The following is a 13,284-nucleotide window of genomic DNA, read 5'->3' as shown; positions in this document are numbered from 1 at the left end:
CAGTCCCTTCCTCTATGAGCCAAGCCCTCCCTCACCCCTCCCACAGGCATATCAAAACATCCTTCAACCGCAGAACCATATGGAACGGGGAACAGAACACTAGTCTCTGTGTGTGTGTGTGTGTAGCAGACCTGAGTTCAAATAAATATGTATTTGAGTATTTTCTAATAATATGACCCGAAATCAAATGTAATTGATACAGAGGTACAATCAGTAAGGCTGGTCTGAATGGATAGCTCACTTCAGTAAGTACAATATAATTACGGGTTCACAACAAAGCTGTGAAACCTATTGTTATTCTTAGGATAATCTTTTTTTCACTTGACAGGGTCAAATAACTCAAGCATAGGTTTGGTAACTTTTGTTCTAACATGGCACACAGAAACTAGAGGCCATGAGTAACTTGGTCAAAAAGAACTGCACTGACTGGCCAATAGGTGGCGCTGTTATAGGCAGTCTCATTTAAACCTTCATATCTGCTGCCCCGTTTGACCTAGAGACTTAACTTTGTATGTAGATGTCTTTCCTCATACTGAACACATTTTCCTGAAGGACCCATAAGGTACATCAAGATAAACTTTCCTCCATCTTGGAAGCTTGGGGATTGGTTAAGAGATGGCTGAGTTACTGATCAATCAGAAAATCAGATTTCACGTGTCCATTTACAGTGCCTCCCCGCAAGTATTCACAACCCTTGACATTTTCCACATTCTGTTGCATTACAGGCTGTATTAAAAATTGAGTCAATTGAGATTGTGTCATTGATCTATACACAATACCCCATAATGTCAAAGTGGAATTTTGCTTGTATTATTGTTTTGTAATTAAGAAATTAAGCTGAAATGTCTTGAGTCAATACGTATTGTGGTATCCCAGGAGGTCTACCCCGGGGGATGGTAATAGAGTGGAGGTACGTGAGGCGACATTGGCTCCCTCTGCTGGGAATACGGGAGCTGGGCACCTCGACACGGACAGCAAAGTGGAGGTAATTAGAGGAAAGCGCCAACCAGCCGTGGAGGCTAAATAAAAGGAGCACGGTGGCACATCGCGGGAGAGAGACGGACGCCAGTTAAGAAAGACCGAGCAAAACCTAAGTTATTTCTTTGATATATTTATTTTCTGTCTTGGTAAATTGTTTTTGCGGACTAAAGCCCCCCTGTCTCTGTGTCAATCTCTGCACGCTCCACCCAACGGTTTACTGCAGTATTCAAACCCTTTTATGGCAAGTCTAAATAAGTTCAGTAGTACAAATGTGCAGTATAAATTGCATGGGCTCATTCCGTGTTCAATAATAGTGGTTAACGGGATTTTTTAATGACTACCCCATCTCTGTACCCCACAAACAATTCTCTGTATGTTCCCTCAAATTGAGTTGTGAATTTCAACCACACATTCAACCACAAAGACCAGGGAGGTTTTTCAATGCTTAGCAAAGAAGTGCACCTGTTGGTAGATGTGTAAAAATAAAACAAGCAGACACTGAAAATACCTTTGAGCATGGTGAAGTTATTAATTAGGAAAGTGCTCAGGGATTTCACCATGAGGCCAACGGTGAATTTAAAACAGTTACAGATTTAGTTTAAATAGTTATGAGACAACTGAGGATGGATCAACAACATTGTAGGTACTCTACAATCCTAGCCTACATTACAGAATGAAAAGGAAGCCTGTACAGAATAAAAATATTCCAAAACATGGATCCTGTTGCAACAAGGCACTTAAGTAATAATGTAAAAAAATGTGGCAAAGAAACGTAATACTTAGTATTCAGGACAAAAAGTATGTTTGGGGCAAATCCAACAACAAATCCCTGAGTACCCCTCTTAATATGTTCAAGCATGCACCTGGTACAGACAGTGGGGCACAAGTTCACCTTTCAGCAGGTCAATCATCTAAAACAAGACCAAATCTACACTGGTGTAGTGGTGCCTACTATAATGGGGCCAAAAAGTTGCAAAACGGACCGCCCTGCGTCAAAGGCACCCTGAGTGAAAAATCGTATATTTTTCCGTTTTTTTAGATTGTTTTTCAATAACAAAACTTGGTTTAAGTCCACAACAATGCTTAAATGACTATCTGATTCGGTGGGCCTGTCAGAACCTGGCTCCCCAGTGGGTTGACATCTGTCCACCCCATCCATGTCTACGCCCTGATGCAAACAGCACATGGTGACAATTACGCATCACAAATAGCCTAACAAACAAACATTTCAGACTAAACTTTTTCATACCCATTGTTGCCTTAGTTATAATTTACTGGTAGATATAACTTAAAGCGTCTTTCCTACTCTACCGGCTACCGATGTCATTCTTCTGTGAGCTGCTCCATGCCAAAACCGTTTCCTCTTTCTGCCTGCAATGATATTCCACTGAAACGAGGCTGTGTGCGCAACGCACATGTGAATATATTTCACGTGCTTTGCGATTGTGTAGGCTACTTTGTATGATTTAACTATTGTACTACATAAATGATAAATCGTATACCCTCCACTACACTACTTTGATATGCATCAGTAGGGATGAAGTAGTGAGTATACGCAATTCCCACTGGAGGAAAAAATATGATTTATACCTTTGTAAACCCTCCACTTCACCACTTACCCTTTGTGTTAAAAAAAAGAAGTGCACTCTCCTGAGTGCCCTGGTATAACGGTTGCTGTCCTTTCAGAATCACAAACCTGTCACACACTGAAGGCCTATAGGTTCGCCACTGCGCAAACATGTCCATAATATACATAAAGTCTGTTAATATAATGATTCAAGAAAGAAGTGTATAAATTAGGCCTGGCGAAGCTGTTTTAGGCACCGACTGAATGGAAGCGGATGATTCGTTTTTTACTCCGCTGGTCTCGTGAAGATCTGACACCGAGACAATACCAAGTCACTCAATACCTGGTCTCAAGTACTACAACACTGGGTTGAATATATATTTCAAGGTATTAATATCCATTGAGTGATTGGTTGAGGTTTCTTGGGTGCGTGACGTCACTACGAGTCCGTGAGAAACATGAGACAGATTCTCTCGCCTGGAATCGGAAACCAGTAGTGACCACCAAATTAAATGACAGTTAACTTACAATTAAAAGGCGAATATAACATTCCCGCATCCCAATAGCATTGTTGCAGAGGAGGGCTTGCTAGATAGTGTTTGAGTCATCTCAGATGTTTTCTTGTTTTACGGTTCTGCTGGCTTGTGAAATGCTAATTTTTGATGTAAGCTAAACTGCTTCTAGACTCAGGAGCCAGAGGGTTAGATGATTCCACAATGGGCAACAACTGGCTACTAGAACTGAACAGATGGTCATGGGGCAATGACATTTGGTATGTAAAGCTTATGTATGTCCTTAGAAGCTGTGTGAATATAAAGTCACTGACACTTTAGGATGGTACAACAGACCAATTGGTGGCAATATAGATCTCATTGGCATCAGTGGCACCATAGGATACTAGAGCAATAACCTTCGATCAAGTGGACTTTGTCTCATGCACATTGATGTTAGATTCTAATTATGCAGACAATGTGAATGATCATGATTAGTATATCTGTATAATCACATATAGTTGCCCTAGTATGTCAACAACAAAAAACATTTTATTTGCCACGTGCTTCGTAAACAATGTGTGGACTAACAGTGAAATACTTACTTACAGATTTTCCCAACAATGCATAGAGAAAGAAAATACTAAAAATAATTGAAAAGTAAAACACAATGATAAAAGTAATAATAGACACACAATGAGTAACAATCTATGTATATATTGGGTACACTACCGGTCAAAAGTTTTAGAACACCTACTCATTCAAGGGTTTTTCTTTATTTGCACTATTTTCTGCTTTGTAGAATAATAGTGTAGACATCAAACCTATGAAATTACATAGAATCATGTAGTAACCAAAAAAAGTGTTAAACAAATCAAAATATATTTGTGATTCTTAAAAATAGAACTTGATACATCCAGTCTGTGTGTGTGTGTGAACGTGATTTTGTATGCGTGTGTGTAAGAGATCAGATAAGATTGTCAAACACGTCTACACTCCAGATCAGGGTTCAAATACTATTTAGGGTATTTCAATTACTTTCAAAGACATTTGAAAGTAAATATTTCAATTTGTTTTATTTTTAGTAGTAAATTGGAATGTGTTTGGAAATACGCAAATACACTGACTCATACACTGTATTTGAAAATAGTATTTGAAATAAGTATTAGAAAATACTTTTAAATAGTAGGCTAATTTTTGGGAATTATTAGAAAATGCTTTCAAATACTTCCAATAGAGGTAGTTCAATTGAGGGCATGCTTAACTGAATGAACAGCAGAGACATAATGCAAGCATTGATATTTATTAAAACAGTTTAGAGAATGGAACCAACAGACTAGACTGCCAAATAGATATCCGGACTAACTATCTGCTTGGATGGTTTTTGCACCAACTTTTTTACAACTAACTTGTCCCTTCACGAACCACCAAACTATAGCTTATGGTAACCTTCTAGCATATCGTAAACAAAAACGTGGGAGGCTAATCCTTCCATGTAGCAAACTGACTGAAATGGTCAAAACATTTTTGGTAGGTGTTCTGTCTAGGCCTACACAGTGGCATCATGTCAGTCAGTACAACTCATAGGCCTTTGCTACTTCACAATGTGGAAAAACGATCATTCCTGAAAGCTTTCCATGTGTTATCTTACCTCTCTCCCCTTTCAGTTTTACCTCCGTGGTGATTACTGCACATGTGGCTCAAGAGTACAAACAAACAAGCTTTTCAAAACTTGGCTGAGAGTGGACTGTGGCATTCAAAGCCAACTGAACCTGTCAAGTAGACTTAGATATGCTCAGCTGACCAACTACCTGAGATATCCATTGTGATGTCACCAAAAAAAAAATCAACAATAGCACCTCATGCTCTATGCCTAAAGGCAACATACAGCAAGTCAAATGTATTTGCAGAGAACTTCCAAGGGATGTAGAAACATTTGTTAAGCACACATACAATATGTTGTTGTGTGCCCTCCTGGGACTCAGACCCTGGTTCTCAAAGTCAACGACACTTGTTCCGTTAAAAGTGCAGAGAGGTGAGGCATGCGACAATAACACAAGTTACTGTCAGCATGCATGCTGTGGTCAGGTGATCATAGGCAGCTGGTTGTGTGGATACAGCATGGGGCAGCAATAATACCACAATGTGGCTGGCAAGTTTGCCTCAGGCCTGGCCAACAATTGGTCTCGCCTTTTGGATAACAGCGCACTCTGTTGATACCCATAGACTACTGCACTGACAGGCAGCCTCACAAGTCACGAGCTAATCTGCTGAATGATTCATTGATTCTTAACACTGGGTTGATGGAGCAAGCACTTGCATTCACTATCAACACGTTCTGAACTAAATACAATTCCAATGTCATCGGAGTAGAGAAAACGATGACGTCTAAACCTGTTTATTCTATACTGAACAAAAATATAAAACGCAGCATGTTACGTGTTGGACACATTTCATGAGCTCATGTTAGTGAGCATTTCTCCTTTGCCAAGATATTCCATCCACCTGACAGGTGTGGCATATCAAGAAGCTGAATAAACAGCATGATAATTACACAGGTGCAATTGGCATGCTGACTGCAAGAATGAGGCTGGTTGGATGTACTGCCAAATTCTCTAAAACAACATTGGAGGTGGCTTATGGTAGAGAAATTAACATTCAATTATCTGGCAACATCTCTGGTAGACATTCCTTCAGTCAGCATGCCAATTGCATGCTCCCTCAACTTGAGACATTTGTGGCATTGTATTGTGTGACAAAACTGCACATTTTAGAGTGGCCTTTTATTGTCCCCAGCACAAGGTGGACCTGCATAATGATCATGCTATTTAATCAGCCTCTTGATATGCCACACCGTAAGGTGGATGGATTATCTTGGCAAAGGAGAAACGCTCAATAACAGATGTAAACAAATTTGTGCACAACATTTGGGAGAAATAAGCTTTTTCGGGGATCTTTTATTTCAGCTCATGAAACACAGGACAAACACTTTGCATGTTGCGTTCATATTCTTGTTCAGTGTAATATGAAAATGAAGTTAACTTAAAAGAAGTTGCACAACATGCTATGGCCTACCTCATGCCATTGGAGGTAGGGGTTGATGTTACTGATGTAACTTGCTGTGGGGGGGAGAAGGTGGTTGAGGTTGCTGATACGGTTTGTCGTAGGCAGGAGGTGGCCGCTGCCTGAGAGGAACCAAAACCTGTAGGGGGTTTCATGGTCAAAGGCAGATCTTCATCTGAAGAATTGTCCTCCGATGCCCCCAGGATGAACTTGGGGCGCGCTTGTCGAGCTTCTAGGCCTGAGATGAGTTTGGGCCTGATCGTTCTACTGGGAGGCTGAGGGACAACGAAGGGAAGGGACGGCTGTGTGTGCTTCATTTCCTCCGAAGAACCCCCTACCCTGGGTATCATGGGACCGACAGTGGGGTCAATGTGGGTTAGGGGACGGTTGTCCCCGCTATCTGTTGAGGTAGATGCTGCAAGACCCATGGGTGTGGATTGTTTAGTAGGGGGTGGAGCAGGGGTGTGTGCAGCCGCAGCGGATCTATCGGCCGCTTGCATCTCCTCCTGTGCTGCAGCTGCAGGGGTTCCACAGCCAGTCACTATTTCCCCCCCTTTCTCCAGCATCTGCTTGACCTTAATCATCCAGAATAGCCACAATATCAGTAGTAATCCCAAGAGTAGAAGTGGGAGCATTCAGACATCCTCTTGAAACTGCAAAATACAAATAGATGTATGATACTTATCCCAATTTCCTGACTGTACCAACTTTTATCATTAGAAAATAAATATGGATTCAAATGAATTATGCGACTGCCTCATAAGGAATTCAGTAAAGTGCACAAGCAACCGTTTCCATAGAAGCAAAACACCTTGTATAAAATCTATTCAGAGTCGTTCAATGTCATTTCAGCAAGCCATGACACCCACCATCACAAATTGTTCTTAAATTGTTTCTGTAACATTTAGTTTATTTTTGAGATATTACGCTAATTGACTGGACCCAAATTGGCCCTTTTGATTTATTGGATTCAAATAATATTCAATAAATATTGTACCCAACATCTGATTTGGACCAAACTTCTTCCTACCATTGAGTAACACATGAGGAATCCAACGAAAGCCACCCACAGACCCCCCACACCAAACCCACCTCAACAACCAGTATACAGTATCAGTTCCCTATGTCTAACAAGTAGTATGGAGCTGCAGGCTTGGAGTATTGCTTTTTCATTCTATTTCATGTATTTCTCCTGAATCTGGTGATGTAATTTGTTTCCCTGTTCTGAATTGCTTTTGTGGAGGATTGGCTTAAATTGCGAGGATGACCACACAATTTATTTTATCATGAGCAAATGCTATTGCTTTTGTACCCAAAGTTGCAAAGAAAATGTTCTGATCCATTTAATAAACACAAGAGTCCAGCCAAATTGATACAAGTTTGTGGCAGTAGCAGGAACAGTGGCATCTAGTGGGGATAACCTGGTACTTTCACTCATTTAAATAATTCAAGCGACTTCAATGGCTAATTTCTCTGAACAGAGGAAAAAAACAAAATCACAGGTAATACATTACAAAGGATGAAAACACTATAGGCCTACTCCAAGCCACAGCGCCATACTACTTGTCAGAAAGACAACTGATACTGTATACTTTTTGTTGGTGTGGGATTGGCGTGGGGGGTATGTACATGGGTGGCTTTTGATCATTTTATTGGATTCCTCGTCTTACTCATTGTTAGGATGAATTATGGTTCAAATCGGATGCTCGGTACTATATTTATAGGAGATTATATGAATGCCTTAAATTAAAATGGCAAATTAGGGTGCAATCAATTAGCTTAATTACATTAAGAAAATAATGTTTCAGGAATGCTAATCTTAACTTTTTCTAACAGAAACCATTTCAGTACAATCTGAGATGGGGGAATGCTTTCCCAACCCTACACTGAGAGAACAGACTATGTGGAGGTTGACCCCAATCACTGTTCAAGGGTTAGGTGTCTTCTTTATCCCCCGCTAATATTTACAGTCAGGCAGTAAGGTAATCTGATCCCAGATCTGTGGTTAGAGGCAACTTCTACCTCATAAGGACAGTCTCTGAAAGCCCAGACAAACAGGAATGTAAACTACAAGCAGGCAAAGAAACATGCCTGTTATGGCAGTGCACAAGGTAGCCTGTAAATGAACAATCCAAATGGGTTGTTTTTTCAGTTGCGAAAACTTTTGCAGTGTTTTTAGGGACTAGGCTAGTGAGTAGGCTATTCCTTCACTACTACTTTGTGACAACCTTACTCTGGCAGCTGACGAGAGAGAGCTGAGTGGGTTTCATTCATACAAACACAGCTAACATCTGTCGTTGTGACACATGGAGGAAAGGTCAGCAGTGAGGGAATAAAATGTGGAGGGGGAGGGACAAGCCCAATAATGACTCCTTCAGATCCAAGGACCCTTTATGTTATTTTCAGAGGTAGACTGGCTCTGGCAGCCAAAACAGCCAAATACTAAACGGGAGTTGAGATACGGTTCTAGAAACATAAAGCCCTTTACTTTCATACAGGGGTGGAAGTAAGCCGATATGGCATCCCGGCAAAATAAATAGTGGGGGTACGCCATACCGGTAAAACATGAGCCTATCACAATTAACACAAAGTGCCAAGAAAAGATGAGTGGCTGTGACTTAGGGACGGGTGGACAACTGTGGAAGCATCAATTCAGGCTTCAAGTGTAGGCCTAATGACAATTGCAGAATGTTATTACAATACATATAGTTGTTTTGTAACAGACGTCTCAGCATTCATCAAATTGCGGGTGTACAGTTCACTGTTTGAATGATGAAATTATTTTGCATTTAGTCTACAGGAGTAACTTTCTGAAGTGATTGTCAAACAATCAGATGAAAACATTATGACTGGTTGTGCTTATGCCACATTAAAAAGTTAATGCATTTTGAAAGTAGAATAAATATTTACTAGGCCGAGGCTACCAGGCCCACAGAGATCATATGATATTAATAGGGATTCTATGATTACACCTAGGCTATAAATAAAGAAAAAGTGTGCGTGCTTGGGTGTCCCATACCGGTAAAAAATTAAATCTACTTTCACCCCTGCCTTCATATCACATCAAAATAATTTCACAAATATAAAATATAAACTTGCAGTTCAAACACGTTTCTGGCAACCTTCTTCCACCTTCTTCCATTACACAGGTGTTCGTAGAATGCTAGATAGCTAATTATCACAGCCTCAGTCTTCCGTAAACACGTGCTGTAACATGGGGATATGGCTGTGTAGGAACACTAACCCTATGAACTATTTTGCATTTTTTAATGATTTCTCGCTGATATGGAAGATATGTTACTAATGTTTCCAAAACCGTACTGCAAGCGATGCGTGTCCACAGTTCGATCGAGCGTCAGAGCTCTTAACAAAAGTACCCCGGACCTTCATCAATAGGCGCTAAAGGTAGTTAGTATCTGGGACAGGCAGGCAGGCAAGTCATATAGCCTAAACCAGGGGTTCTCAAACTTTTTGGGGCCAGGGACCCCTTTTGTGATAGCAAATTCATCAGAGACGTCTCATAATCAGAACAACTTGGGTTAGTAAATCTCCTTGTATGCCATTTGTTATCTATGACTTCGGCAGTGCATGGCTGGATGAACCAAGTTTTGGGTTCTGGGAATAAACATTTTAAAGGAGAGAAAATGTTAGTTTTCAAGCAATTTTCCTGCAGTTCTATACATTATCATAGGGCAGAGATATGTTTTGTTGTTGCCATTAGGAGATAAACTGCAGTTTTAAAGCTTAAATTACAGTGCATCTAAGAAAATAAAAATAAAAAAAGTTTTTAAAATAATAATAATTGGGGGCGAATATAGGTAGTTAGTTAAAATGTATAATTGGTGAGTTAAAGTACTGTGGATACCCAGTATCCCTTTGAGCCTGCCAGGTCCATGTTGCCCAGGGTTAAGAACATACATAGTAGATTTATAATAATATGTTGTATTGTATTACACCCTCTAAAATTCTTCCACCTTGGCCAAAATTAGTTGAATTTTTTGTTTAATAAAATGTTATAACCCCTTTTTCTCCCCAATTGGTAGTTACAACCTTGTCCCATCACTGCAACTCCCATACTGACTCAGGAGAGGCGAAGGTCGAAAGCCATGCATCCTCCAAAACACAACCCTGCCAAGCCGCACTGCTTCTTGACACCCTGCTCGCTTAACCCGGAAGACAGCCGCACCAATGAAACACTGTTCAGCTGGCGACCGAGATCAGCTTGCAGGCGCCCGGCCCGCCACAAGGAGTCACTAGAGCGCAATGGGACAAGAAAATCGCAGCCAGCCAATCCCTCCCCTAACCCGGACGACGTTGGGCCAATTGTGCACCGCCTCATGTGTCTCCCGGTCACAGCCAACTGTGACACAGTCTGGAATCGAACCAGGGGTTGTAATGACGCCTCAAGTACTGTGATGCAGTGCCTTAGACCGCTACGCCACTCAGGAGGCCTGGCCATTTTTTAAATGTCATTTGGTTTATATATATAAAATAATTTCTTTCTCTCTAATATAAATAAATAGAGCTGTCCGCAGACCCCCCACAGTACCTCAACCACGGACCCCACTTTGAGATCCGCTGGCCTAAACAAGATTGGTATAGGGACGAAGCAAAATGATACCATATCAGCACACAAAATCCTTAAAGCAAGACATCCTTGCTACCCTCACGTTCCCACAAAAAGGCATAATCTTCTCTGCCAAGTTTTACTTTCATGCTGGAGGGCCATTTCTCCAACCCTTTCCTCTAATGCTTGAGTAGAGAGCAGTGAGCACAAACATGTATGACCATTAAATAGTTTACTAATACGTTTGTTAAACATCAAATAGACTAGGTCAAAAAAGATAACCCGCTCATCAATATTTCTGATAGGGTAATCTACAAAAGTACTAGCTATCTCAGACAATGATAACAGTAGTCTATCAATCTCTCTGGAATTAGCCTAAAACATTTCAGGGGCAATTCTACAATGTGGATGGATATTCGTGGAACTGAACAAGTTTAAACTCCCAAATGCAATAATATGTAGTACACATTACTATGATAACTTGGCAGTGAAAATGACCGAGGTTAGTTCCGTTAGTAAATGTAGTTAACGCCTAAATTAACTAATTAGTCGTAGGCTTACCTCTACCGTGTTGCGCGTGGTGATGGTTACAATGTCTATGGTGGCCACACGTGTGCACCAGATAAACAACAGGGGTGTACGCCCTTGTGAACGCTAGTAAGTCAAGTCGATGGGTTACAAAGTTCAAACATCGTATTGCTTAAAAATATTTTGTACACGGAATTCTGAGCGAAAAGAGCATACATCACGTTGCTGTGATTAATGTATTTGACAACAAGAATATCCTTCTTTCTGTGAGTGGCCTATCAAATCTCAATTTCGGGTTGCGATTGTTATTGATGAAGCAACATGTATGAATGAGGTGCCATGCTGCTCAAAATAGTTTTGGGTTGACGTTAAAATAGTCTTGAGAGGCGCTACTCACCACCTATGAAAGCGTTTAATATATCATTGTAAGTAACTACAGCAGTGCCAGTTCGATGTTAAGTTGTCATTAGTGACTAATTAAAATCCTTGTTAGGCAAAACAATATGTCCAAAAATCAATCAAATTATGAGCGAGTCAGGGGCATTATGTCTGATGTTGTCCACGGGTGCGTATGTAAATTCACTCTGGCGGTCTACTCCGCTTTGAGAGCACTCTCGTCTGAATGTGCCAGAGCGCAGATCACTGACGGATTTACAAACTCTCAACACACTATGAATATGGCCGGTGTCAGTAAACGTCTACAAAAAAACGTAATTAAATTGTTGCCAGCAGCGAAGTTGGTCACTAACGCTCTAGATAACATGGACATAGCCTAACCAGCTATTCTAGGGCGAGTAAAATAGTCAGTGAGGTGTTCTATCATTTGTGTGTGCAAGTAGCAAGCTTACTTTAATCGTTAGTTTGGGTGCTTATGAGGTCAGAACGCAAGGATCTACCCTAGGTTGCAACCCTACTCCTCGGCCTGAGCGTAAGTGTGCTGGCTGCATCAGTTGCTATATTTAAAATGGTTCTTGCTATATGGAACCTTTGGGCATTCCTACCCTATTCAAGGTGTAATTTTAAATGTATATGTTTAGATACGGTTTGGGTAGCGACATCCAATCAGGAATGTCTTTGGTGGTCTCTGGGTAGAAAAACCTAGCTAGCTCAGCCAGCCATTGGCTAGGCCGTCAGAAAGCTGGACAGAAGGCCTCTGCCATTCCTCTGCATTATAGCAGAATTTGAGTGGCAGTGGAATGAACCAATCACATTTTTGACTTGCAATTGATTGTATTTCTGTGACGTGTCTAGGCCTTCACTACTGAGGTAATTAATTCATAATACAGAATAGTAGGCTGATAAACTGCCAATTCAGTAGGTGGCAGCAATATACTTATATGTTGTAATCTGCCTTAAAACCTTGAAGAAGAGCATACAAGGGAATGGTTACAGTCCAAACACAAGACACACCCTATCCTCTCAGCCCTCAAAGGAAGTGGACGCTTCTGATGATGTCTAATGAGTATACACTTGCAGGGCGAGGGAGGAAGGAATGATTTTTAAATGGACCACCCTTGGCTGGAAATTCTTCACTCATTCATCCCGCAATGATTGTGTATTAAGCCAGCGGTAGCTTGTGGGTGCTTTTATATGTGCTACATTCAATTACGAGGGCATGTCTACTTATGTTAAATATTATTAATATATGCCTGCCGATTAATCGGTATCTGCTTTTTTGGTCCTCCAATAATCGATATCGGTATCAGCGTTAAAATCATAATCGGTCGACCTCTAATATCTACATGTACATACTACCTCAATCAGGCCGACTAACCTGTGTCTGTATGTAGCCTCACTACTTTTATAGCCTCACTACTGTTATTTTTCACTGTCTTTTTACTGTTGTTTTTATTTCTTTACTTACCTATTGTTCACCTAATACCTTTTTTTCCACTATTGATGAGAGCCTGTAAGTAAGCATTTCACTGTAAGGTCTACCTACACCTGTTGTATTCGGCGCACGTGACAAACGTCGATTTGATTTGAAATGCTTTTTGGAAGTTGATAAAGCAAACTTATTATTTTGGTGGACATGTTGATCTATCAGGGTGTGTTGGGTGTAAATATGATCAGTTGTGCGATGTTTC

At 40.7% G+C, this 13,284-nt stretch overlaps 1 protein-coding gene across 1 annotated transcript; it reads right to left on the bottom strand.

Moving 5' to 3' along the window:
* Positions 1–4,362: 4,362 nt before the first annotated feature.
* Positions 4,363–11,486, bottom strand: LOC135565279 (uncharacterized). Its single transcript, XM_065011440.1, has 2 exons — positions 11,231–11,486; positions 4,363–6,755 (listed from the first exon to the last, which is right to left on the bottom strand). The coding sequence occupies exon 2, from the start codon at positions 6,735–6,737 to the stop codon at positions 6,111–6,113; it is 627 nt and encodes a 208-aa protein (XP_064867512.1). The 5' UTR covers positions 6,738–6,755; positions 11,231–11,486; the 3' UTR covers positions 4,363–6,110.
* Between the last annotated feature and the right edge of the window lie 1,798 nt (positions 11,487–13,284).

The sequence above is a fragment of the Oncorhynchus nerka genome, linkage group LG27 (genome assembly GCF_034236695.1).
Source record: "Oncorhynchus nerka isolate Pitt River linkage group LG27, Oner_Uvic_2.0, whole genome shotgun sequence".
NCBI classification, from domain to species: domain Eukaryota; kingdom Metazoa; phylum Chordata; class Actinopteri; order Salmoniformes; family Salmonidae; genus Oncorhynchus; species Oncorhynchus nerka.
This window is presented reverse-complemented; position numbering and strand designations above follow the sequence as displayed.

Bases quoted from the DNA above. Each gene is read 5' to 3' on its own strand.
- LOC135565279 (XM_065011440.1), bottom strand. From the start codon at position 6,737: ATGCTCCCACTTCTACTCTTGGGATTACTACTGATATTGTGGCTATTC.